The 27,545-nt window shown below is 43.4% G+C and overlaps 1 protein-coding gene across 1 annotated transcript in view; it reads right to left on the bottom strand.

Moving 5' to 3' along the window:
* Nucleotides 1-4,350: 4,350 nt before the first annotated feature.
* The window catches only part of LOC133966586 (neurexin-1a-like), a 294,707-nt gene continuing 271,512 nt past the window's right edge, over nucleotides 4,351-27,545 (bottom strand). The window contains 2 exon segments of the mRNA XM_062401563.1: nucleotides 4,351-6,243; nucleotides 19,928-20,006. Of these exon segments, the coding sequence (XP_062257547.1) occupies nucleotides 5,942-6,243; nucleotides 19,928-20,006 (381 nt within the window). The 3' untranslated portion in view covers nucleotides 4,351-5,941.

Raw genomic sequence — 27,545 nt, 5'->3', positions numbered from 1 at the left:
CGTTGTTGAGATTTTTTCAGTCCAGATCAAGTTGGTGAAACAACAATACACCAAATATCACTGCCACCCCTACAGCCTGGTTATCTGAACAATTCAAGATGCCATCATTGTGGTCCCACTCTTACAACAGCTCATACTTGCGCTACAGATTAAAGGATGTAGAACGCTCAGTGACACGAACAAATGGCAAAATGAGACAGTTCCACATCACCACTGATGCCCTGCAGCAAAGGAACAGCTGACTGCACCATGTTGCCCGTTAATATCCCCACTGAGATCACAGAGAAAATACTGCTAAACATGCAGACGCAGCACAACTGAGGCAGGGGGAGAAGAGACAAGTTCAGTGCTGTACTGTCTCAATCCAGTCACACTGAGAGGGCAGAAAGTAAACCTGGAAGTGGAAGGACAAGGGGGAGACAGTGCAGAACACTGTGGAAATGGGTGACGAGTGAACGTACCCTGGCCCACACCAAGGACGCATTTGAGGAAGCCTTCCAAATGCAACAGATTGAAGAGTGAAGGATGCGGCCCCTGAATTGAAAGGAAACTTTGCTGTGGGAGCAGTTATATGTGCCAGTTGCAAATCTTTACTCAGCTGCACAATCGGCTCTCTGTAACAACAACTTACAAGCGGCAGGTCGAAAGGTTCCGCAGCCTTTCCAGAATAAAACCACTGTACAAGCATTGAGCTGAGAAGGGCTCTGACATCGATTAGCAGCGACCCAAAATATCACCATCCTGCTGCCGGGTAACGGAGGATGTGCTGGAGTGCTCAACAAAGCAGACTGTACTCAAACTCTTGAGCGATCGACTCCTGCAGCACTAGATGAGAAACAGTGCACGACACCACGCGTAAATCAAAGAAATCAAAAAATAGTTAGGACGAACGGAGAGGGACACTGATTGGTGCTTACACCTCTCAACCTGGAACACAGTGTCCTATCATGAATGGGCACGATCACAGATAAAGAAAGAGTGTAGCTTTGAAAAGAGCTTGAATGGATCAGATATTTGACCTTCTCAACTTATCGTTACACAACTGCTTTCACCAGAGAGAGGAACACAGGTGCACTATGGGTTCACCAGCGTCTCCCAGTGTACGATGCACAACACCACTAGATGGAGGAAGGTGGAGCTTTGTATCGATTTACCTCTGGGGAACAGCAGGGTAAAGTTATGATGCTGCATGGAGAGGTCAAGATCCAAATTCATGGGAAAGATAAGGTCAGGGCAGCACAACATAAAAACCCTGGAAAATCCCTTGTGTGGCCAGAAACCCTCCAGAAAACATGTGTATTTGTGCATTCCTGTGTTTTTCATAACAAAACAACACGTCTGGATGGACACAGAATGTAGAGATGCTTTGGACAAGCACTAAGAGATGCTGCTGTTGGACAATATGTGACGACTGGAACAGCTGCCCTTGAACGCTGAGAGAGGAGACGCAGGTTGGTCTGCGGTACAACCTATCACCTACTTAGACTGCTGTCCTGACATCTTTTCCCATGTGACATCAGAGCAACTCGCGACCTGTTAAACCTGAGTGCGACCTCAGTGACTCTCATGTGACATCAAGGCATGAATGACCTCCTGTACAGAGGTGAAAAGGAATCCGCAGCAGTCAGCAGAACCCAGAAAGCCTTCCGCATGAATGATGAAACTTCCATTTACTTATATATTACTTTAGTTATCTGAAGTGCAATATAACTTGTGTGCCTCTGCTCGGATCCGAGTATGAATAGGGTTTGCATTATATTTTAAACAGTATGGAAGGATCACAAGGATATCGCATGAATATTATATGATACACATTTAGATTTGCCTGTGCTTAACTCATGTGCTTTGATTTTGTTTAATATAATATGTATCATTGGGATTATTAGACAGAATTCTTTTGACATCTGACAGAAATTATTATATTTCATCTTGAAAGAGAGTTGGTCAAATGTATAAATAAACCTGAACGTCTGGAAGGTCAACGATCTATGTTTTACAGTTGGTTCATACACTGTATATATAGATGGAAAACACGACAATCGCAACACTGAAGCCAAATCATCTTGAATCCCCCTCTGGTGGCTGGCTGTAGTTTAGGTAGTATATTCTGTTTCCTCCATGTTAGTGAATTGGACATGGACCAGGTCAAAATATCAAAAATGAATTCTATCAGTTAGTCCTTATCGCTCTGATGTTTGTTGAATTGTTCAGCGCTCTGGTAAGTTTGGTTTTAATCAGTTATTTGATGATTGACAGCTGAGAGTGACTCACAACTTGTCAAGTGCAGGTATCAGCTCTATTCTTTGATCACTACTGCACAGACTTCGGCTCCATGATGAGATCAGAAAAGGCAAGATGGCCGTGACTGTATCTTTTATATATAAGCCTCGTTACTTGTACAGCGGGACAAAGTGGAGACGTGTCTGTCTTTTACTGGTAAGGCTATGTCAATGTCAAAAGGGCCTCTGACTGCCTTTAATAAGGTGAATGCAGGTGTCCTTATGCACCGATCCAAATTCAGCAAAATACTATGTAAATTTAAATGAGAAAACCATATCCAGCTGATTTTCTGACTGCAAACCTTTAAATAACGTACAGGCTAAATGAGGATCCCCTTCAAGTTGTTTTCAAAATGTCAGAGCAATTTTTTTCATCTGGTTAAAGGTCACAGTTTCAGTGAGCTTTCCGGATTGTGGTTCACCTTCTCATTTCTAGCTTGTGAGGCACCAGCATAGGTCAGTGCAATTTAACACAGCACTATGTCTTTGTCTGGATGTGGCCTCATGTGTGATATTGTGTTATTAAGCGCCTATAGCCCGCAAAAGTGTACTTGAGCATCAGCTAAGTGCAATAATGAAATTCAGTATGGGCATCATGCAGAAACATGTCACACACTACACATTATCACATTAGAAGCTGTTTGAGTAGCTGATGAATGGCTGTGACACTTGGGGTAGGCTCTCTTGAGGAACCATCTGTCTCCTGCACGGGTTTAAAACCCCCTGAATTGTCTGTGACACCTTTATGCTTTTAATCTTGTTCATCGCCTCCTCTTTCTAAAAAGTACAGATGTAAAACTTCAGCTGAAGTGGGCTTTAGTAGACCCAAAGTTCAAGCACCACCTTCCTCCACCTGTGTTTCTATTAGCACCAGTGTGGAGATGGGCTGCCTGCGCTGAGTGATGCTTCAGTGTCATGTACCTCATCCGGTCGTTAGTCAGACGCGATCTTTTTTCGGAGGGTAGATTTTCCAGTGAGAGGTTCAGAGATTGCGACTTCAATTTAAAGTCAAGTAATAGTTTAGTGCTAAAAGTTAATTTAGCCAGACAGCGTCTTATCTGATGGGGCACACACAGTTTATCTAGAGATAAAAAAACCTACATGCTGCCTGGAGACCTGTCTGCAATTTGAGGACAGCTGTGTGTAAAAGCAACAAACGCAGAGCCAGCAATGTCCCTAAACATGTGTATAAATGAAGATGTTTTAAAAATGTACATTCTTTAATCTCATTTTAACAAGCTCATATGAGTAAATAAAGGGGAAAAACTGTTTTAGATTTCAGGAATCAGTCAAAGCTCTTCCATTTGTTTGAGGAAATAACATAACACATGAATGAATGCAGTGGTTAGATGTTACAGAAGAGAGTAGACTCAGTTCCAATGTTTGTCTCAGTCTGTTTTTGTGACTCAGGCTACATCAACACTTCTATGTTTTAGTTTTAAAAGCATCACTTGGACGGTTCTACATGACTTTGGTATGGACGCGAAAAAAACGAGACATTACCAGCGACACCAACAGTAACAGTTCCACCTCATCGTCGGGCCAAGAAAAGAAATCCCCGCTCTTAGTTTTCACCATTCACATTTGTAGTATTTTCTATGAATCAGCAACCCACTGCAGAGTAGAACCACTTTAGTATTTACCTTCTGTTTACACCGGCACGCTCATCCCTGTTGTATGTGAATGGTCACGTGATGTATGTTTTCAGGTGCATAAACATGGAGAGGGATTATTATTGATGCAGAGCTAAAATGCTCAAGGGTGAGGGGGTGGGGGTGGAGATTGTTTCAAAAGAAAATGTGTTAGTATGGATGTAGGCTCAGGGTATATTATTGCTAGTTCAGATTTTCCATCGTGACCCAGTATGAGGATAAATAAAATTCATAAAACCCGCATGTTGCTCGGAAACATGTTGTCAGTAGACCGGTTGAAGTTCACTTAGGCAATATTTTATTTATTTGATTGTGAAAACTAGTTTTTGTTTTTTTATAATAATTTTTATGCGGAGTACAAGAAGTTAGAGGTACAGTCGACCGTAAAAGCCAGAGGAAATTAAAAAGGAGCAAACAAAGAGAATTTATAATCATCATTTATAGTTCAAGGTCATGTTCCTCATAGTCATTCAAAGTACAGGTCTCTGGAAAGCAGAACTGATGGACAGAATGACAGAACAAACACAGAACAGCTGAAATGGAGACAGATTGGAGCTCCCTCCTCTGGTTTCTCGTCAGCCCAAGCACACGTCAGACAATCCTGTAATACCACTTGGAAACACACACAGCAAGTTAATTTATATTAATCGTTGTCATCATCCATCATCATCATCATCATCATCATCACTCATATGCTCGGTCTTCATTCTCACTCGTGTAAGTCATGATTGAGGAGGAAGGCAGTGATTCAACTGGAATCCTTAACAGATCCACATAAGTCGTCATGTCACGCCTTTTGCAGTTTGTGGGGTAACGGTTCAGCTACTACTGGTACGGGATCGTCTGTGTCTGGTTGGCATTTGTATAAAAATTGGTTTTGGAACACATGTAAAAACAAGGGGAAATCAAATCATTGTTATTCAACTGAGAAAAAATAAAATGCAGATGTCTTCATAAAATCTTCTATGACTAGCAACACTTAATAACACTTATGTCTTCTTTTTGTCCTTTTTTTCTCTTTTATTCCAAAATGGTAGAGGAGCAGTTATAGTTTGCATCATCTATACAACAGGCTATAAAACACCACTTTGTCACAGTCCAGAAAGCACATATAGATGTGGTTGTACTGTATATAAACATATGTACTGTAATAAGATAATTTTGCGTGCATGGCTTCCGATTGACACTCGTCCAGACGCCCCCGGCACTCTGAGGAAACGCTCCCCTTTGAGTTCACATGACGTGAAGATGAAGGCCTCCAGATTTCGTACTGGCACAATGGACATATTCTTCTTTAAAATCATAGTCTTTCCAGAGAAACTGCCCCCCCACCACCGAGGTCATGCTGCGGCAGCCTTGTCAGGCAGGTGTTAGGTCTTTGCCGGCCGTCAGCTCCTGTTCGTTGAGTCCTGATTCCACAGGCGTCAATCAGGGGAATTTTTTTCTGTCCGAGTTCACCACCGTCACCAGATTTTTTTTTTTACTCCTCCACCCACATTAAATATTTGGAGCGTTTATGTATGTATTCATTTGAGCTTTGTGTAATTTTCTGTAGAAAAAGTCTCAACCACACAAACACAGGCAATGTAAATGATAACATTGAGTTCGTAATGCTGAACCTGTCTCGTCACCCGTGGACCTCTGCCCCCCCTTGTTCACCCGAAACAAGGGAGTTAGCTCACATCGTCCTGGCCAAGGAGACGAGTCACAGGTGGGTTAATGTTGTTCGGTTGACATGTTAGATATGTGTTCAGTTCTTCTTCAACTGGTCGCCAGAGCCATGTTTCCGTCTTTCTCTCTCTGGACTGTATATGTTTTCTATCGCCAGTGCTTGAGTCTAAAGAAAGTTATTTTTTCATTTTTCATATTTACTTTTCAGAGCATCGTCTTTTAGGAAAAATGACTAAATAATGTTCATCTTTGTTATTATACTGTACACATGTTGATGTCCTGATTTGTCTTTTTGATAAACGTTTTAAGTCGGCCTGGCAGGGACCAGAGTTTGGACAATCACACGTAGTACTCCTTGTCCTTGTTCTTCTTATTCTTGCCCGAGGTCTTTGCAGTGTTGACTGGCTTCTCTTTGACTACGGTGCCGTTGGACTGCGCCGAATTACTGATGTAGTTGCGGCTCTCGTCTACGTGGTATGAGCCTTCATCTCTGTTCCGGTATTTGTACATGGCGTAGAGCAGGATGAGAATGCACAGCGCCGCCGCCGCCACGATGCCGACCACCATCCCCGTCGTGCTGCTGGACTCCCTGAAGACCTCCGATGTGCCTGGGTTCCTCGGTGCAGAACCCGTGGGATTGGCTGCAAGAGAGATAGAGATATGGTCAGCACAAATGTACTACACCCAGCAATTTCTACATTTTGTCATTATTAGTGTAGCCAGATTTATGGTCGTGAGTGAATGCATGTGTGGATCAATATCACTGTGTAAAACTGAATGATAGTTCAGACACCATCCCTGAGGCTTGTTGAAGCTAAAGGAAAATTGATTTCCAGCTTCATAGAAACCCATTCACGAGGACGCACCAAAACCAACAACGTTGAACATTAATGATAAAAAATGAAATCTCATACACAAGTGAGGACTCAAGGGCCCCAGTCAAATTCTGTCTGACTTACTTAAATTAATTAATACAAAGTAGTAAATCCTGGTCGATTAAATGTCAGCTAAAACTGTCAGATCTTATTCTCAGTCAAATAAGGCACACAAAACTAACTGGAGAATTTCTTTTAAATCTCTTGAAGATTGTACTTCGCATCTTCTAACAGTCAAAAACTGAGATTTAAGAGGAAACGCCAAGAAGTCAATCCTACAGCAGCCTGATGAAACTGAAGTATCATTGGGATTTTCAATAAATCTTCTTTTTTTTTGATTTTGCCATAAGTACATGTCATTATACCTCTCTAATCTGCTGCCTTTCACCATTACAACTTTTGCGTAACACTATCTCGATGATGCCTCATTGAGGTGTATTGTTCATATTCGGGAGATGAGGAGCTGTGGGATAAAGAGATTTGCTGAAGCTGAGAAGAAGACCGTTAAAAGTTCACTGCTCATTGCATGTCGTACAGTCATGAATGGATACGCCACGTTCACGACATTCGCTATAAACTCAAGCGTCTGTGAAAAATAAATCTTTCAGGGAGAGACAATTCTTCAATTGACTCAGCAGATTTTGCCAAAGGCTGTCCCCACTTCTGTGCTGAAACGGTACCATTCAACAGAGCACATTCTGGAAACACATCAGCCCCCCTGATATTGTTCAGTCCTCCTGGCACATCGCTCTGTGTGTTTTTGTAGGAGTCATCATTTCCGCTTAAGCTCTCTTTGTTGCTTTTTGAGAAATCCAAACACGCAACAGTAACATTTGGAAATGAAAGCACCCTGGTTCCACCGGATTGGGGCACAGAATACTGGAGGGATTTACAGCTTCGTTCAGATCACAGTTCCATTGACGTGAGAATATTTTGTGCTTTGATTTGCATTTTTTTTTTACGCCGGACAAACAAACAGTAAAAAAACGAAACTGTGCTGAGATCTAGGTCTGAATTAGTATCTCTTTGTTGACGGGACAGCTACATTAAACACATTGAACAAGATTTGCAGTATTTCACTTTGCTGCTGCCACGGAGTCAACGCCCTTGTTATTCCCTGCAAATGACCTCAGGTGGCGTCTAGCACAGTCTGGAAATATTGTTGTTTACATGTTTATTCCTTCTGTAGGCTTTGTAGGCTACTATATGTTCATACTATTAATATTAGAGATCCTACTTTGAAGATCAAATGCTGATGCATGATTAATTGGTAAAGCCTGTTAGCATGGTAAATGCAGAAAGTGGGGACCATTTAAGGGCACAATACGGCAGCACTTAGTTTAATATGTGATATATATTGTGTAACATATTAAAGTTTAGCTTTACTGCGGGAAAAGTGTGTGAGCTAGCAAGACTGCTATATTAGCTTTGTATAATTCTATTAACTTGACTTGGCTAAAGAACACTCGAACACTGGAACTGTTCATTCAAGAATATACTTGATACTAGCCTGAGGTCATTGAGGTCACCTGAGGTTATTTACAGTCCACATGTAAAGCATGATGGGTAATATGCACTTCCTACTTTTGTCATGTTTTTTGATGATCTGAGGCTTTTATATTTTTATAAATGCGACATGCTTTTTATCCAGTTTTTCTTTCCTGTAGTTTATTGTAGAGGTTTGTACAATTATGTTAAGAGAGCTCCTCTTCTGCACAGCTCCTGAACGCCTCATTGCTAGTTCCATATGTCCATGGAATCCTTATGTGTCACGTCACACACTAACAAATCCAGGGAAAGTAAAAACCAACATTTCTGACATCTGCAGGACGGGCTGAGGGGGGTCCTTAAAGAGACAGAAGCTATAATCAAATGTTTCAGACAGAGGCTGAAAGGAGGAGCCACAGCAATCAATGGTCTGAGGACAGCTATGTGTTTTCTTATCATTAGAGGTTGTAAACTTTTTCGAGACACAAATTTAAATTCTGAATTTGTATGTGTATAACACGCCCGATTTATGTTAATACTGTATGTATTTAACATTTTAAAAATTTGTTATAGTTAATTGTGTTCATTTATTGAACACCTTTTCATTCTCAGGCTGAGGCTTGTAGTACAAGTCTTTGAGACTGAGGTAAAATACGAGTTAAAGGCTACAAAAGTAGGCTACATTAAATTCTGTGAGGATATTAAGAGATTGATTTTTCTTTTAATTCTACTTTCCTTTCTCTGGCTATTGCAGGGGGGTCATGGAGCTACAGCACTTAGTATTCAGTACAACATTAAAGCTTTTATGAACCATCAGTTTAAGTGACATTCAGCGGGCAAGGCTACACTCCCCAGCACACAGAGAAGCACGCATTATATATTGAAACATAGGGCTGGACATGGCTATATGAGCAAATGAACAGAGCCTAATGGCATATGCATTAACAGTTAGTACAGTATTCATATGAATAGTCATGTGAACAAGTCATGGGTTCTCGGCATCATACCATTTTTCATTCACAATGACAGGTACCATCATTTTTAGATTTCAATAAAAAAGGTAATTCATATTTATTGAACCTGGCCCATTTTGCTGCCCCACTTTTTCGCACTTCTTTTTTTATTTCATTTTAGAAAAATAATTGCATTCTGCAGCTTTGATATTGAACCAGTTTAAAAGGAAAAGAAGAGATTTCTCTCTAAACCAGAAACCACGACATTGTCTCTTCATTATTAAATTCTTTTGATCTTGGTCAGTCAGAGGATCATTTCCACACTAGGAACTCTGTTTCTGGGCTATAACCCCGTATCAGCAGCAAAGAACTCACATCAAAAGGACAAGACATGATAAACAAAATATTGCTGCTATTGAAGTTTGTCATAATCACCTTGTCCTATCTTATCACATTCTTTTTTCACGACGGACTAACTTCTCTGTGCCTGAGCAAAGACGGAAGTTCTTGTTTGCGTTCTAGGAAAAGGTTGTGCAGAATAAAGATGATGCAGCAGATCCTACACTACAGTTGTATGGCTGTCTCAATGATGAACATAAGACATGCTTGTGGTTCTGGTTTTGCATATTTTTTCCAATTTGGTGTGAATCACATATACTGTAACCTACAAGACAGTTCTTGTATTTTTCAACGGAATATGAGAGGGAATGCCATTGCCAGTTGAAATCTAAAAATCTAAAACTTCGCCACCTCCCCCCCTCTGTTTGAACTTCACCTCACACAATTTTCCCAATAATATAGATATCGTTATGATTGTACTACAGTAAACCATTTTTTTTTATTAACTACCTTAATACTCAGTAGATCTGAGCACATGCAGCACTTTTGGGAGTCACTCTGCCCACCTAATATTCTGAACGCTGTCCAAGTTGTGAGATAACCCTCCTCAGTTCTCTGATAGCTCTCTCCATTGTCATCTCTGTTGTCTCACTCGTTGTTTATGGTTTCAGAGATACAGCTCATTTTTGATTGCATTCATATCTCCTCTTGAGTGACAGCCTGATGCTCAGACAAACATCGCATTGCATGGTGTAATATTTGCTAATGACCCACACAGATGGCCCGATTGTCTAATTTGGATGAGATCTCGTTCACGGCTAAAGACTAAAGGGCACAGGAAGGTGTAAACTGTAAAGATGTCCGGGCTGTCTGCCAGGAGAGGAGACACCACGGCCGCTCATTGACGTTTTCCACCGCGGTTAGAGTGATCAGCGGCCCGAGTGTGCTCCCAATGCCAGTAGACATTCAAGGACAAGCACAGAGTACCACAGGGGGATTGAGTGTGACTGAGCGTTGAAACAGATTAGCTCTGCTCGTGACAAGCCCACTTATCCTTGCAGACAGGTGTGAAGAATGCTCTTGCCTTGTAGGCTGCTGGTTGACATGGCTCTTCCCCAGCAAGCCGCTGCTCATGCATTACCGGCGAGTTGCTTTCATATTTGGTATCTATCCTCTGTTCGGGGTCAAAAAGTTGAGAGTGTAGATAACATGCACAGGGTGATGGAGGTTGGGAGCTCTGGATGTGGCAGCTGAGGGTTGTATATGAGACCTCGGCTGGCTCCCACAGCGAGGTGACAGAGTTGGAAGAGTTCCGGAGGCAGGTGGTCTCGGTCTGCTTTATCAGGGGTGAGCCATGGGGCACTGTTCTTCCATCAGTGATCTAACATGTCAAGCTGTGGGCTTTGTTATTTCCTGTTGCCTGTTTCTGTTGATTGGCTCCCCATAGGCTCCATTCAGACAGAGACTTTGGGGCAACCCTAAATCAAACAGATTCTTCTTTCATTAGGTGAATTAACACTTCAGCTGACGTGGGGCTGACACGCCATGTTTTTTTTTTCCAAAATCATTAGTATTCATCACAGCTCAGTAGTTTGCATCGCGTCTCAACACTGCCTCAAGTAGCCAGCTAATAGCAGGCTGGGCTGTTTTGTATCCCCTAAGTTTACATGATGCACTTGGTGATGCGGCTCATTTGCCACCCATAAGCCTGTCTGTGCACCCCTGCACCCCCCTGCACCCTCGAGTTGGTCTCCAGCAAAGTAATATGGCAGAAGGCAGGGGGCCTCCGAGAAAGCCTCATACGAACTCAGTCAAAATGCATCCGCCTCTCAGTTCATTAGCAGTCCATCACCTCAGAATGGAGGCACATAAACTGAGAGAGAAATAGCGCCTGAAACAAGTGTTTAAAATGATGGCTGCTCTTATGCGCTCTACCTGAGCGTACCCAATGGTAAAATTATACGTGGGGGAAAATGACCTTAAAGTGGCGCCTGGCTTCATGGCAGCATAGCGGGGGTGCACTTGCGAGGCAATGGAGGTAAACTCAGGGGGGGTTAACTTTTGAATGATTGCCGTTGCGTAAAGGCTGCCAAAATAATTTCCTCCTTTCCTACGACTCATCCCAGAGCGAGACTTAAATTACAGTATCACATCCAGAGCATTGTAAAGTCCTTGCTGTTTCGTTCGCAAGGACAACAGTTCATATTTCGCCCCTTTAGTCACAAATCATTTGCTTTCACCGGGAGAAATGCACATGAAAAAAAACATGAACAAAGAGCTACAGATGATCGTCTATGTGACCATGACCCAAAACGTAGATGTTAGGGAAGAAAATGAAATCAGCCTGAGCAGGAATTTCATTTTCCATACAGAGAGGCAGTGAAGAGTGTGGTCACCTCTGTGACTGGTTTTGCCTCGGTGTTCTGGTTACTCCAGGGTTCGATAGCATCTCTTCTCTAAATTCCACCATGGATACATGACTGCCTCAGATATTAGCACTGGTGCAATGGAACTTGTCATTAAAAAATATATATACTTATATATATATAAAAAAAAACCTGCATGTGCAATGGCGGATGTGATTCCCCTTTTATTTTCTCCTGACTTGTTCTCTGCCAGGTGCACCCGAGGAGAGGAATGGGATCAGAGATTTCACACTGTCAGGCTGGATTTGAATAAATGGTTCTCTTCAAAGACTACTTCTCCTCATTTGTCTCCGGCGAGAAGGTTCATTTGTTTGGTAATTTGCAACGGGGTGAGCAGGTTGACGGGGTCCATGGATGAATGAGAGAGGGGGTTGCAACTTCAGGTGTGCGTGTGAAGGCTTGTTAGGTGTTGATGGAGGAACCAAGACTACTCAGGATATATTTAATGGACAGAGTTGGCTTGACCTTTCATTAACTGGTGGTGGTAAAAGGTCGAGAGAGCTGTGTACGGAACACATGGACAATGGCTGATTGATGCACCATGGCAACACCCTGTTTCCCCTTTATCAATCAGAAAAAACCCACAATTGATGTGAAGTCAGTAAGATGGTGATAAAAGAAGATTGTTAACATGATCACCCCCTGCAACCGGCTGCAGCTGATAAACATGCAGTGCATCAGATCCAGAGAAGATTAGGATCCATTTATTAGTTCCAAACACATGCACAGACATGCAAAGGCACACTCATGCAGGTAGGGAAATTTAACTTCTGCTTTTGACCCATGTGGTGCAGGACACACAGAGCAGTGAGCGACTATGTACGGCGCTTGGGGAGCAGATGTTGGGGGAGTAAGGTGCCTTGCTCAGGGGCACTAGACAGGGTAGGGAGTCTCTTGGATTTTTGGACAGGTTCGTCTTTTGTTGTCTCTCCGTGGAGTCGAACCAGAGACGAACCAGAGACCTTCTCTGCCCATAGTCCAAGTTTCTACCACTAGACCACCGCCTCTCTAATCATGCATCTTTTGGAGCTGAAGGAGGTTTGGTGTGGCGATGCCTCCCGAGCGACCCAGGCTTAGTCGACATGCTCAATGACACATTGCTGTTATTCAGCCAGATTAGTGTTATACCATCTTCTCACTGCACATATCCACCCATAATCACAAGCTGTCTGAGCCATCACAGAGTCGGGGCTCAGTCTGCAGACAGGTCACTGTACCAACTGCAGCAGGGCCAAAACACTTATTAAATCCCTCTTCCCTCTTTAATTATCCGAGTGTCGTCAAGAAGTGACACAAGCCATCCTGTACTTGTGACATGCTGGCAGTGTGCCTGATGACAGCATGCGCATGTGTGAGTCTGAAGTGGCACTGCTCCTGCTGATGGTGGAGGATGAACAGAGAGCTGCGAGAGCACGGAATGAGGTCCAAGTGAGAAAGATTAAAAGGTGGTGGATTAAGCCCAGTAAAAAGGTACGGTGCAGATCAAGTCTTTGCCCAGAGGGGTTCCACTAAAAGAGGCGAGATGAAAGGAGAGGGTGAAGCTTACTCAGCTTGAACGCCACGATTCCGGAGTTCATCTCTTGATTAGATTGAGGAGTCGGGCTACGTGCTCTTCGGGTCCGTGCTTGTTACATTAACAGAGGGCTTATAGAGAGGCAGCTCGACAAGACCACACCAATGCTGCAGGTAGATGAAGACTGCGGGGTGATACATACCCATAGATACGCATGTTGTATATACTCTGATCAGGCAACAGCTAGTTCAATCTGTAATAATGACATTACATCATGATGTCATTATGAAAGTTACAGTTATACCATATAGCGACAAATAGTTACATCTTGTCTCTAATCATACTGGTGAAATAATTCACAATTATTTCACCAGTAAGATACAAAGACACCATGAAATGAGGTCTTTTCCTGACTTAATTATTTGTATCATATCATTTGATGCAGAATGCTTTTCTGACATAAAGTATTCTTTGGGCCTTGTTTGTTGACTGATTGTCTCAAAAAGGTATTCATCTGGAGATACCCTCTAAAGTAATATCTCCACCAAGTTTGGTAAAAAATATGTCCATGCATTTATGAGATATTTTGTACAAACACAGACAAGGCTGAGATTCTTGCCTGAGCAGTTACGCCGACTTCCAAACACGGACATTGAAATGTTATTAAATGTGGTATGAATGCACTTTGCTGTTATTATTATATCTCTTTTAAGGCTCTTTGTCTGTGGGAAAAAATATAACCTATTAAGAGTTTTGGGAACATATAGTTTGTTATATTATGCATTTTTAAAAAGCACTTACTACTATTTAAATGGAGACTATTTCTTGTCCTCACAACATAATAGTGGACATTATGTATTGTGAGATTTAACATCAGTGCACAGACCAGACATCTTTCCCAAAGCTGCCAGAGGGGGGAGTCAGTTGGAAAAAAATGTGTAGATCTTTAAAAAGCGGTTGATTGATTGTTCTAATGTGACTTGCTGGGCAATAGTTCCAAGCTGTACTTTACTTCTAATTTTATCATGAAGGACCTTTGGTTTAGCGTCTTTTCTTTTCTCGGGTGAGCAAAGTCTTTCATGCCCCACTTAGACTGATCATCAGACACATTGTGTTTGCATCAATGTCAGCACACGCAGAAGATGTGTGGTCGTAAAAAATAAATAAATAATTGAAAGTATAAATATGGCTGGATCAGTAAAGAGAAAGAGTGACAGTGAGCGTGAAATCCTGTTTCCTCTCAGAACGCGCTTCATTTAAAATAGGGTGTAGAGAGAAGACTTGGACGGAATAATCCTCCCTGAAAGAGTTCAGGAAAACAAAAATGGCAGAGTTCCTTAAGATTGTCTGCAGAATTTGGCAAAGTGTGCGGCAGCCACAGCGGAACATTTTTCATTATTCGCTTGAAGGTCATCACTGGTTGTGATGAATGCGAGCTCTGACCCCATTCAGTGGGCAACCGGTCTTCAGGAGGGCTTTTCGTTTGTTATACCATCTCTTGTACAGCAGCAGCCTGTTGGCAGGCAGGGTGCATGCCACTGTGTTCAACAAAGGGAGCTATGAACACACACGGAGCTCCAGCTGGGTGTGATTGAATAACCTATTAAATGTGGGCAGTGACCTCTTAAGCCAGCACAGTGCTCTTGATGTTTCATTAATCTCGCAGCTACTTTTAAAACAATAATTTACTCAAATTTCCTTTTTTCCCCTTTTCTCCTGGCCGAGTGCATTCCAGCCGTTGCCATCGGGGCTAAAGAGAGCATTCATTTGCCGTTTGATTTATTGGTTTACTCTATGTATTGTTTCCCCAGCTATAAATTAAACCTATTAAAACAAATGTCAAACACATTAGTAGCTGCTAATGACACTGCGGAATGCTTGAGGATAGCAGAAGATGAGAGAGCGCGGAGAGAAGTGGAAACTAGACATGATTAACCTTAACCTGCCTATGGGCGATCCATAGTGAAGGGCAACTGGAGCTGAGAATAAAGGCGCTGAGAGATTATTTGTGAAATGTGGACGGCTGCATTTATCGAAATGCTCAGTGAGGCTGCTGGTGTGGACATAGTCCAGTATCTATTTTGTTTGACTGCCTCTTACATTATTAAAGAAGCTGGAATGGTGGGAAAGGTTTGTTGTGAACATATAAAAGACAAACATCTGCCAGATGCATCCAATGCTTTGTGAGGATTTGTCGCTCTGCTTTTGCTCAAAAGAGAACTCTCCCTTACGGACATTTTCTATCATATAAGCCCATTTCATACAGATTATCATCATAGATCAATAAGATGTTTGATACTTTGAGCATTTACCCAACACGTTTCCTCTCTCTTTAGCTAGAACCATTACTATTATCATCATCACAAATACTATTGACGACTGCTGCTATCATTAATAACATCACTACATCTATAAGTACCACTCATTTTATTTTCATTACAAGTCAAATATGACGGTTAAACCACTGCTCCTGGTCTCTCTCTCTCTCTCTCTCTCTCTCTCTCTCTCTCTCTCTCTCTCTCTCTCTCTCTCTCTCTCTCTCTCTCTCTCTCTCTCTCTCTCTCTTTCCAGTCAACAAAGTGTTTGATAGTTGTGGGAACAGTTGGATTTCTTGATAATCATATAATTATGTATCGACCTCACTATGTCAAGTGCATTGAGATAATCTATGTTGTGATATGTTGCTACACAGATAAAGCTGAATTGAATTGAAACTTTTACAAGTAAATATTTAGGCTGCAGGAATAGTTTGATATTGTGAGAAATTGTGTACAATGTGAATATTCTTGATGATTGAGATGAATTCTCACTATACAGGAGGTATCCCAAATAAAAGCATGAAATACTCTTATTTTCGAACAGGACTTGGCCATATTGGAACAGCTGTGAAGGACTAAACTCAAGAACGCTCAGAGGAGAAACAAACGAAGGGCGAGGGACAAAAGCAGTCGTGGGATGAAACCTTGAATATGGCTCGGCGTGCGGCAGCTGCCCTCCATCAGCCCGCATGATGCCCCGTGAAATGAAGCAGCTAGGTAAGAGATATCCGTTCCGTCTGACCCTATGCTGCTCCGCAAAAAAACGCTCCATTAACTTTCACCACGCGAGCTGAGGTTGGCACTTGAAAATCAGCACCGGCCGGCCTCTAGGTGGAACGTTAGCCCGGCAATTTTCCCCGGGCCGAGACCACTTCTATATTCTCACCAGCTGATTGTACAACCATTCACACACAATCACCCATATATATGAACATTTCCACCTGACTTTAATCAGCTATTTCTGAACAGGCTTCAACGGTTTAATCGATGATCGTGTGACACATTGACGTTCAGATGCTGAGTACCATATGCACACTCCACGAATCAACCTTCTATTACTGATCAGATGTGTTACAGCAGCATGGGATTGTATATTATTTTCTGGTTTCCTGAGCTGGGGGGGGGGGGGGGGGATTCAATTTGCTGCAGTATGATCTAATCTGAGCCTTGCCGGATGATAAGCTCTGCTGGTAGCGCTGACTTTCCATGGTTTCCAGAGCTGAGAGAAATACAGCGCGGCAATGAGTAAGTTTACCCGACTGATGTCACTCAGCGGCTGATAGGGGCGGCTGTGGGATGAGACTCCGGTGATATACAGGACGATCTAGAGCTGACCTTGAGCCAGAGATAACTCACGAAATGTAGTATCGTTCACAGCTCACGTCTTGGGAAGCACCCAACGTTGTCCTACAGTATATACAGGAGCCAGTGGACGAGAGATTGAGAGAGAGGACAGAGGAGAGAGGAGAGCGGAGAGAGTAAGAGAGAGGAGAGAGGAGAAAAAGAGAGAGAGAGAGAGGAGATAGAGAGAGAGAGAGAGAGGAAGAGATAGAAAGAGAGAGCAATATCAAAAGGTGTGCACATCTGGCCTCTGCTATTGAGTTGGCAGTCGGAACCGACCGCGAAGGTGTTGCACGTGAAATGATGTATTGTCGGTGTCATTAGAAAAGGAGCTGGCAGAAGGGTAACCTGAGAGAGTAGGGCTACACGGGCAGCAGTGGCTCCAGTTCTCTGCGCGGCACGGCGAGCAGCGTCTGGGATGCGCTGAGGGCTTGGCAGCGCGTGTGAACGCTTCTGAATGTAGATATTAATCAGGATGTGGTGTTAGACAGCTGCCACCGCGGGAGCCGGCAGCTCTGGTGTCAAATCCCCTTCAGTGATCACAGAAAGAGAGGGACACTCTGCACCGGGGGTTGTGTGTCCCCGAGCATCGCGCGGTTCACGACTGATGTTTTTGGCAGATGCCCTTGTCGAAAAAAAAAAACAAACAACATTATGCAGGCTGCTGTTGTGAATGAGTTTGCGCGCCAATCTCCTGTTCATAGCGTTTGACAGAGTTAGCAGATGCACGTTGGACGCACCTATTGTGGTGCTGCCCGACGGGGATATCACCCAAACGTGCAGGGTGAGAGTTAAAGGAAGAGGGAGTAACGAAAGCTCATCTTGCCGGTGGAAGGCCAAAGGAACAGGAAGGGAGAAAGACGAGAAGGTTGATAGTCTTCGCCGTGGGGCAGACATTAATTTAGTGAAGGTTTTATGACCACATACTGATCGATAGCACATCAAGATGGAGTGGGGGGCCTTGGGTCTGGATTTAATTGTTCTCTGTGCCGCTCATCGCCTGTGAATGCATTCGAAAATCCTTCTATTCATAGGCAGGCACTGGGGTTAGACTTAATTGCCTTCCATGTGTGGCAAGGTAAGAGATTAAAAGTCTGGCGGCATTGAAGGGAACAAACATTTACAATCCCAATTTGTCGGAGTGAAGCTGATAAAACAGAGGCGTTTTCAAACACTTGCGGGGGGGGGGGGGGGGGGGGGGCGAGAAGCGCACCCTCTTCATTTTGAATTCATCAGGGCTCTTGAGCACACAGTTACAACTTGTGGACCAAAATAGATTTCTTTTTATGTTTGTTTTATGAAGGGAAACGGCTGACATGTGCCGCAATCATAAACTCCGAGGGCTGTTGCATGCAGATATCGTGAATAATAGTAGATGAGAAAAACAAAGGGATGAACTCCCACTGCCTGCTGCAGAACTTAATGAACAACAGTAGGGACACAAACACACACACACACACAAACACAAGTACATGTGTCAACATCAGCCTTCACTCACTGCTCTCTGGGTTTACCCTCCTTGATCCTGTGCTGTCATGCCGGCCTTATAATTACAACTGTACGCGTTCGCGGCTTCTCAGTCGCGCTCAAAACACCCGTGTGGGCGCATTGATAAATGTCCATGAAGAAGAATAGGTGTGCAAATAAAGCTTATTATCAACAACTGCACCGACACATACAAAACACCTAAAGCAGAGTGGAGTTTTAGTCATGTGACTCAGAAATGGATTTGTTCTGAAAAAAAACAAGAAATAAAAAAACTTTTCTGAGTTTAATCTCAGTGGGTGGAAGCCAACAAACTAAAGTTTTCTAAGAACAAAAAAAAAGGTGCATTTTATCACATTGAAGTAATTATTTTGAGAAATGTGCTTCCTTGGTAAAAGTTAGAGGAGAAGATTAATAACGCGCTCATATCTGAATACTTAAGATAAAGCTAAGTAAGCTCAGCATGAAGAATGTGACTAGAGCAGCCACCTAGCACAGGAATAGTCCTATGATCTCCCAGAGGAGTTTTTTTTACTCTCAGCTTTTGTCTCAGCTTAATGTACAATATGCAACTTTGGCCTCTAGACCTAATTTGATGATGTCGTGAAGCAGCATGGCATCATGGGAGCTGTCTTCACCACCATTGCAAATCTATCTGAAAAAGGATCATGGATCAAGTAAGGTTAAAAGTTTTATTCAGATTACACAGCCAAGGACAATGAATAATCCTGATCCATTACTAGAAAACAACAGACTGGCTAATTGCGTTTTTCCTTTGTGGGAGTTATGGCAGAGGTGGGAAAAGCCACAGGTTAGGCGGCTATGAATCAGGCGACCAAAATCTTAATTTTAAATTCCTACTACTTTGCATATAATTGTGGATTTCTCTACAATTTAGAATTGATGGAAAAATGTTGAATAATGTAAGTACACAAGTCAAGAAAGCATTTTACATAGGTCAAGTAGTTTTATAGACATTTAAATAAGGAATAGTTTCATGTAAAATGTTTAAACAAAGACAAAATAAATGTTAATTTACCGTTAGTAGTGGCTGGCACATTTGGCGTGGAACCAGGCTGTTTCCTGCTGTTATCAGTCTGTATGTTAAGCTCAGCTAACCAGGTGCTGGCTCCAGCTTCACATGTAGCCGACAGATAGGAGAGCGGCGCTGATCTTATCGAATGAGTAGCGAGAAAGTGTATTTCCAGATAAGGTAGACTGCTAAACTGCTTCCATTAATAGCCCATGAATATTACGGTCATAAATGAATGTAAAATTTTACTGCATTTAAATTCGCCGCTCCAGGACTCTGAAATACAAGAACAAGTAAAAAGCTCGCTCTGGCAGATTGGAAGCTTCCCAGACAGAACTAATGGAGGGCCTCCAGCTCGCTGCATCATGAAGCCAAGAGACGAGGAACTCAGCGGCTGAGGAGAGCTCGAGCTTTAACTAAAACTCCAATCTGCTCATACAAACACTGTGTGCTCGTCTAGAGTGTCTTGGTGGGGGTGGGCTACGACACACGGACACACACTGACACACCCAGAGAGAAGTAGAATAAAAAAAGAGATGACTAACCTAACCCACCTGAGCTCGGCTCACAGGGATCAATGTCCTCGTCGTCGCTCGGGCACTCGGCCGATGCCACCACAAAGTCGTCGGTTGTCTGAAAAGAGAAAGGCGCTCGGTTAGAGAGGTCAGGGAGGGGACATGCTTTAGATAGAGAACAGTGGTGTTTCCAGAGGGAGTTAAGGTTTGAGGAGAGCGCGAGCAGATGAGATGTGAATCCAGACAGCTCTACTGTTTGGCTGCTGGATGTATCTGTCAACTCGGGGCCACACGCCGCCTGGCGCCGGAGCAGCTGTTGCGCCGCTTCCCGGGCATCACCGTACTCACAGAGATGAGATCTGATTATTGAGGCACAGGAGGAGGCTGGAGTTCATCGCGCTGTTGTCAAGTCACATGCTCAATTTGTGCTGCAGTGTGTGGCTTTGCATAGCCGCTTCAAGGGATTGTTAGGAGCCGTCGCTAAAGCACCTCTGACATTTAGAGGATAACCACCCGTGAAAGGCGAGGAGAAGAGGCCAGGAGACGAAGGGCGGAGGGGCGGGGGCTCAGATCAATATTTCATGTTATTTGCCCTTAATGTGAAAGAAATATCTCTTCTGCAAAAAAAGCATCTGACAAAAAAAAGAAGCCATGACGCGTATAGACCGCGCTTCATTATTTCAACGGCACGTCTACTCTCATGCCAATTTCATCGCACTTCCTCACCTGCCAAACACAATACATTTTACACTCTCTGTGAATGGGAAAGGGCAAACAAAGGAGCGGAAGGGGAAAAAAAGCACACTGTAAAACATTATACCGCAGTGTTCTTTTATAGTCTTGCTTCAGGCCATTTGATCAGCTCTGCGTTAAAGGTCATTTCATTTAAGCATGGCAGCCTCTTTGGGGCCCGCGTCAGTTTCTCCCACCCCCCCCGTCATGGCGCTCCGCTAAGCAGAATAACCTGCCGCTATATATTTAGCCTTGCTCCTCCACTTATCCTATTTATGCTAATATTTATAAATCCCGAAATACGCGCTTGACAATCTTCAATGTACTTAAATATCTTAGACTCTGGGGTATGTTTGTGCCACAAAATAATAACGAGGCTAAGAAATGCATTAGGTTTCAAAAATGAAAATGGATTTCTGCTCTTATGGAATTCGCGCTATTATTTTACTGATGTTTGACTGCGCATCAAAATACTTCTGCAAGTTGGATTAGTATTGACTCATCCTAAGGAAATTAAGGGTGATGTCATTTTGCCTCACATCCATTTGGCTGCGCATAATGCAATTCTATCGCGACTGCAAAATCATTTTGACATTCTGAACATGGTCCAGCATCGTCTTTACATAAAAGACCTGTAAATGATAGATCAAGCCCATTAAGGGAGTTGTGGTGGAGGGCTGTTTTTGGTGCATCTGTGCCGGGTGAGGCCAGGGGAAGCCGTCCAAATGTAAATTTAATTTGCTGTGCATGAGGCTGATATATAGTGTCGGCCGTCCAGATGGCAAAACCGCCGGATCCTGGAGTGCCACATCCATCACTTCTGCCTTGTGATTTGTTTTTCCTGGCGGGAGATCTTGACACTCGGCGCTCACTGGCAGAGCCACGAGAATCAGGGAATCGATACTCGCTCTCTGTACTTCCCACCTCATCCACTCATCGTTCTCTCTCTACCTCTAGCATCCCTCCTCGCCTCTCTCCCTTCGACTGCGTCCTTCAGATTTATTTGAAAGAGGAGGTGGAGAGGAAGCGATGGGGATGTGGGTGCAGTGGATATAGGTTTACTCCCGGCAGAACAACCTGAGCGAAGGCGTATGCCCGTTCACATTTAGACGCCTCTGTCTCCTCATTCAGGTTGGGAAGCTGCAGCGTGCGGCCTTCAACTCCATCACATCAGCGAAATCCAATAATGAAACGGAAGGAATTGGTTTATCTCTGTACATGAGAATCCTTGTTTTTATGATTAAAGATATTGAATCCACTTGTTTATGAGACAAATGTCTGAGTGAAAGCCATAGGAGTAAATATTGATATGCCGTTTGAGTTTATGAGATTCCGTCAGGTCTGACCTTTAGAAATCGTCATTATACGGCCGGAACCAATAACTGTGAGGAACAAAATAAATGTTGGATTGCACCTAGATTGAGACTTTCAAATCAAACGACATGGAAACTGTGATTTATAATGTCATAACAGCACCATAAAATAATGACATAGTCATTTCGCCATCCAAGGACAAATGCTGCGTGTGGTCCTGCAGCTCGACTGTGTCTGTTAAGCCGCCTCAAAGTCCCATCCTCCTCCCGCCTGCCTGGATTAGCGTGTAGGTCAACATTTTGATGTGGTCATGACCTGGTTGAAATCCAATAACATTACCAATTCATGGTGTCCTCCCGCAACACTTGGCTTCTTTTTCACGCGTGACGATTCCATGCGAGCTATGCGAGGGGCTTACCGTGCAATTTAGCCACTGTGATGAAAACTGACAGGTAGCTGGGCCGGTATGCTGGGAAAGAGGACTCTGAAATCTCTGGAGATCTTTTCTCAGGGAGATGTCCTAAATAACGCAGGGTTTGCCTGTGATGGTTTTGACGTAGCAGTGGAGAATAGAAAAATACCAGCCTTCTTAAACAAGTGGTATTTCCATAGTTTTGCTTGAATGTAGTGTATTTTTGTGAGAGGGTTCATTAGCTCGGTGGAGTAAGGCTTACAGATGCATGAGCCTCATGCCCACAAGAAAGATGGAGCGATAGATAAGGGTATAAACAAGACGTACCTGTAGTTCACTTTCTGAATGTGCTTCCAAACATGCAAGAAGCAAAGGCTCGGGGGCTTGTAAAGCATCATTAATCTAAAGGTAAAGCGCTGAAGCCACAGTGAACACCACAACACAGCTCATTTATCTGCCTCAGCTCCCAGCTGCAGAGAGCAACGAGAGGAGCTGAGGAAACCTGGGGAGACAGCTGGGGGGACGATACACACACAAACAAAAAAAAGTGGACAAAGAAAATGCGTAGGATGAAACAAACAAAAAAAGCTTAAAGATTCTGAGTACAGTGTCTCTTAAATAACTAAGGTGTCAGGGGAGAATTTACCTGAGTGTCCTCAGTGAAATAAAGCTATCGACTGACCTTGGCTCATGAACTGATTGAACCATCAAAGGGGACGTGGAGCAGGAAATTCCGACCTGACTCAGCCTAAGGTGCCCCGGTGCTTTCTTTAGCACTGTCATGGCGGCTTCGATCTCTGTAGATTGATAACGCTCCTCCTTAATGAGATGTCCAGCCCGAGCCGCGGCCCGCGCGTGCTCGCTGAAGCCTGGTCAGCAGTCCCATTCTGGCTGGACACCAGGTAATCTACAACCCTGCTGCTCTTAAATAACCATTGCACTGAAGCAGGTGGCTTTCCTGTAATGCACTGCATTTGTACACTTCTACCCCGAATGCTTCTACCCCCCCCCCCCCCACACACACACACACACGAACACCTAATCCTGGTGCTGTGCAGGGGGGAGGGAGGCAGGGGGGCGCTGCTCTTCAGGGAGGATGCTGTGCTGCGCCTCTGGCCCCAGCGTTGTAGTGCAAGAGACACCTTCTCTGTGATAACCTGTCGGCGTGTCTCTGCGGTGCGCCGCTGGTTTTCACATTGTTTTCTTTCTGTTCTAATTTGATGAATGCTCCCTGGCACACAACACGTCTCTATGGAGACGAGCTGAAAGTCAGGAGGACACTGAAGGCATCTGAAGGGTTTATCTGGAGCATGCCTCCGCTGTCCTGGTAATGTATTCCACTGAGGACGCTCGCTGTTCTCTTTCAGCTTTCGACTTTTATTTTTGTTTTCCCTATCGTGAGCCTTGTTTTTGTCCAGACATATGTGAGCTCTTGTTTTCCATATACTGCAGATCAGTGACAATATTAAAAATTGATCTATTTTGCTCAATGTCTATAATCTGTTGCTCATTAAGATCTGGTGTAAATCCCAATCCTTTTTTTTTCAGAATGCCAGAAAGTCTGTGCTGTTATCAGCCAGTAAACTCTGGCTTGATTGGAAAAATCAAGATAAATAGAGAAAAATGCTTAGCTGCACATTATCATCATCACATAAAAGCCCTTCCTGTCTACTACACTAAAATCTCGCCTCATCACTTATTCTGATATGTGTCTGCGTGACTCCTTCTGACAATCTTTGTCAAATGAACAAAATAAAACGATAAAACCCCATTTACAAAATGTAATCTATTATTATGTTTTCTATACTATTATACTGTTCTTATATCACCTTTTATACCAGCAGAGCAGGTTTTCCGAATCGCTGTATGATAATGGGATCTCGCTGTGCTTAGGAAAGATCAGGATAATGGCGCATGTGTTTAGCTAAATAATTAGCCATATCAGAGCAGAGTAAAAAAAGAAATCTCCGACTCCCACAAGGTTGCTCATACTGTTCTTGGCTTAGCTCTCATGTTTTTTTTATTGCCATTATCTCATAATAATCCTGAAGAAATCAAATCAAGGGGTATACTCAAGACTCCACTTTAGGCCAATAGGATGGGTGAGAATGTTATTTATATCCTGCCTGTAATTGGCACCGGCGGCCCCTGAAGACACAGCTCCAAATGTGGCTCAAAGCAGCGGAGGAATCAGTATTCTGCTCCTGCTCCTGCTCAGACTGTGTGCCATTATTTCTCATGCTGCCACTGATTTTCACTGATAGGGGCCTGCCAGTGTCCAGATCTGAGCGGCGTCGTAGTCTGCACAGACTCACTGGGAGGAGTTTGTTGTCTTAAGCTTCACTTTTGCAGCAACACATCATTAGTGTGCCAGTGAGAGGGAGCGAGGGAGGGAATGAGGGAGGAAGGGAGAGGATGGGGAGCAAATAGAAATGGCTCATGGTTACACATGGGATGAAGAATGCCTCCCTAGTCTTACACTGAGCTCCAACCACCTAGAGGCTCCGATATACAAAGTATACAAAACGCCAGTCTATGATAACTGAATGGTGACGAGCACGCTTTATGATCCGAACGCAAACACACACACACACACACACAATGTTTACCCATGGCACATATCACACTGCAGCAGCAGCTCCTATCAGAACGCCTGATGACATCCAAGTATCTAACTTAGCACCCTGGAACTAGGTCAATGTTGATGAATAATTTAGTCCCAGATGCTCAATAGATTCCAACTGAATAATGAAGGCGTGTGGGCCTGGAAGACTGCGAGTTCAGCTCAGTGTATCGCCCTGGCCTTCGCCCACACTCTTCCTGCTGCTGGTCTGCCAAAGCTGTTAACATCATGGACTCACACAGATACAGACTTCGGCAAGACGGGGAGACAATGGAGGGGAATTAGAACCATCACAGCTCAGCTGGCCAACAATCACTGACTGGTTTTATAAATGGAGATATAAATCCATCCAACCGGCCATTATCTACACCGCTTATCCTGTGGGGATCCCAACGGGCTTTGGGCTACACCCCGGAGAGATTGCCAGCGCATCATAGAGGTGACAACCAGAAATAAACAAGCATTCACATCCACTTTAGAACTCTTTCATACCTAAATTGGTAGGTATAGGCCAGTTTTCTACACGCTGGTAAACAGCCAGAAGAGTTTGCCTTTGTTTTGTTTTTTCTGGTTTGTCATATTCCATGCCACAAACGTACCGTTCGCCTGCTGATTGTAGACAGAAGTCAAATGTTAGTGGGTTTTTTGACCAGTGGAAAAGGGATTTTTCGATTCTCCAGTTAACCTAATCCCAATCTGCATATCTTTGGACTGTGGGAGGAAGCCAGAGTAAGAGGAGAGAAACCATGCAGCCGTCCAACACTGGAGCCTTTCTGCAAGCTAGGTGACAGTGGGGCTACCCGCTGCACCACGGTGCCGTCTTATCTCGTTGAAAACATCCTGATTATCTTCAGGTGATTGAAAGTCAGAAGAAAAACCTGAAAAACCTGCAAAAAATAAATGGAATGAAGATGTTCTCTAATGTGTCCTCACTGAAGAGGATTAACATCAGCATGTTCTCTGCAAACGATTCAACTGGGCTTCAGAAACAGTCACTGCCAAGAAAACATCAGTCAGCGATCAAATAAAAAAATATATGTAGTCACAGCAGAACCAAACAGGACCAGGTGCTTGAAGAGAGGTGTCGGGATGTTATTGAAATGTTGTCACCGGTGAAATGAGCATTCCACTGAGCACAGATGGTTGCCGCGCCGTTTGTTCACTTACAAAATATAGTCCTGTCATTACTGCAAAGTTTGGCTATTAAACAAAATCTGTTTTATAATTAAAAGCAGATGAGGAAACACGAGTCATCCGGACGTCACGCGGCTCTGACCTGCTTGGAAGTTAATATGCTGGGCTCTTATTATGAAAAACAGAGGCGACAAACCCCAACAGTAAATCACAAAAAATGTATCATTTGGGGAAATAATAGTCACTATTGAGATAAACAGCTTTCGGAATCTATTTAGAGAGCACTGAAACCACACCGCACCCTCATTATTTTATGGTAAACAACTATCTGAACTTTTATGACTCCAACACCGTTAGTTTAAAGAACATCTTAACACAAGGTCACGTTTCAGTATCTGCTGTTCAGAGCTGTCAGCGATTACCTACAAAAATTCCAGGAATATTCAAAGTTGGAAACTTTCCATGGGAATTAACGGGAATTAACGTGAATAAACTGGACATTTTGTGGGTAAATCATACTAACCGTATTTACCTTGTCATATACAGACATTAATATAAACATTTTGTTTTGTCAAAGGCTGATTTGAGCCCTGAGGAAACGTTGGGCACTTGACTAAATGCTTCTGCATCTTTGTGTCATTCTTGGCCAGGTCTTTGCACAGTATTTGCAAATGTACACAGCCACTCCTTCTACATTGGCTGGGGTGAAATGTCTCAACACATGAGATAGTGCATGTGGCATTGTTCTGTAGAATAAGATGAGAAAGGGCTTGTAAAAAAAACACTAAAGCAATGCTAGAGATACAAATAGTTGGCCAATTGGAATCGTCTTTAAAAATGATTTACAATTGATGGATACATGAATAGAAATAGGCTAGATTAACACATGAACAATCCTCAATCAGCATGCTAATATATTTTCCCAGTAATATCGAAAATGTCCTTACTATTCCTGCAAACTACGGCAGGCCTCAATAGGCCTACCTATGCATTATATTATATTGAATATAAGCAGGGTGGTGGTGAGTGTGTTAGTGGTATAGTGTGATTCCTCAGAGCACTAGAGAACTCCCATGAAAAAAGCTCAAAGGCAATTAACTCGGTGTAATTGGCATCTACTTCTGTCTGTTTTGACTGCTTGTGTGTGCCACAGTGTAAAGCCGGCCGCGCTTGGACAGCTGTTTTCATTTGCTAAGATATGAGACGCTGTCCCTGTTGGGAGAAGGGCTTTTGCTTTATTTAAAACGAAGCAGCTGTTGCTGCAACTGGACCTCGGGCTGAGTATCAGAGTGTCATTAAAAAAAGAATGGTCGGAGGCTCTCCATCTCCTCCCCTGGTACCCGCATGTTCCTGTCTTGCCATACATCTTCCTCGGGGGTTGAGTCACCGCACCCCAGACAGTCTAACAAGGTGCTGGGAGGCATCTCCGCACACACAGCCCC

The sequence above is a fragment of the Platichthys flesus genome, chromosome 12 (assembly GCF_949316205.1).
Source record: "Platichthys flesus chromosome 12, fPlaFle2.1, whole genome shotgun sequence".
Classification (NCBI taxonomy): domain Eukaryota; kingdom Metazoa; phylum Chordata; class Actinopteri; order Pleuronectiformes; family Pleuronectidae; genus Platichthys; species Platichthys flesus.
Note: the sequence above shows the minus strand (reverse complement) of the source record. Positions and strands in the feature narration are given on the sequence as shown.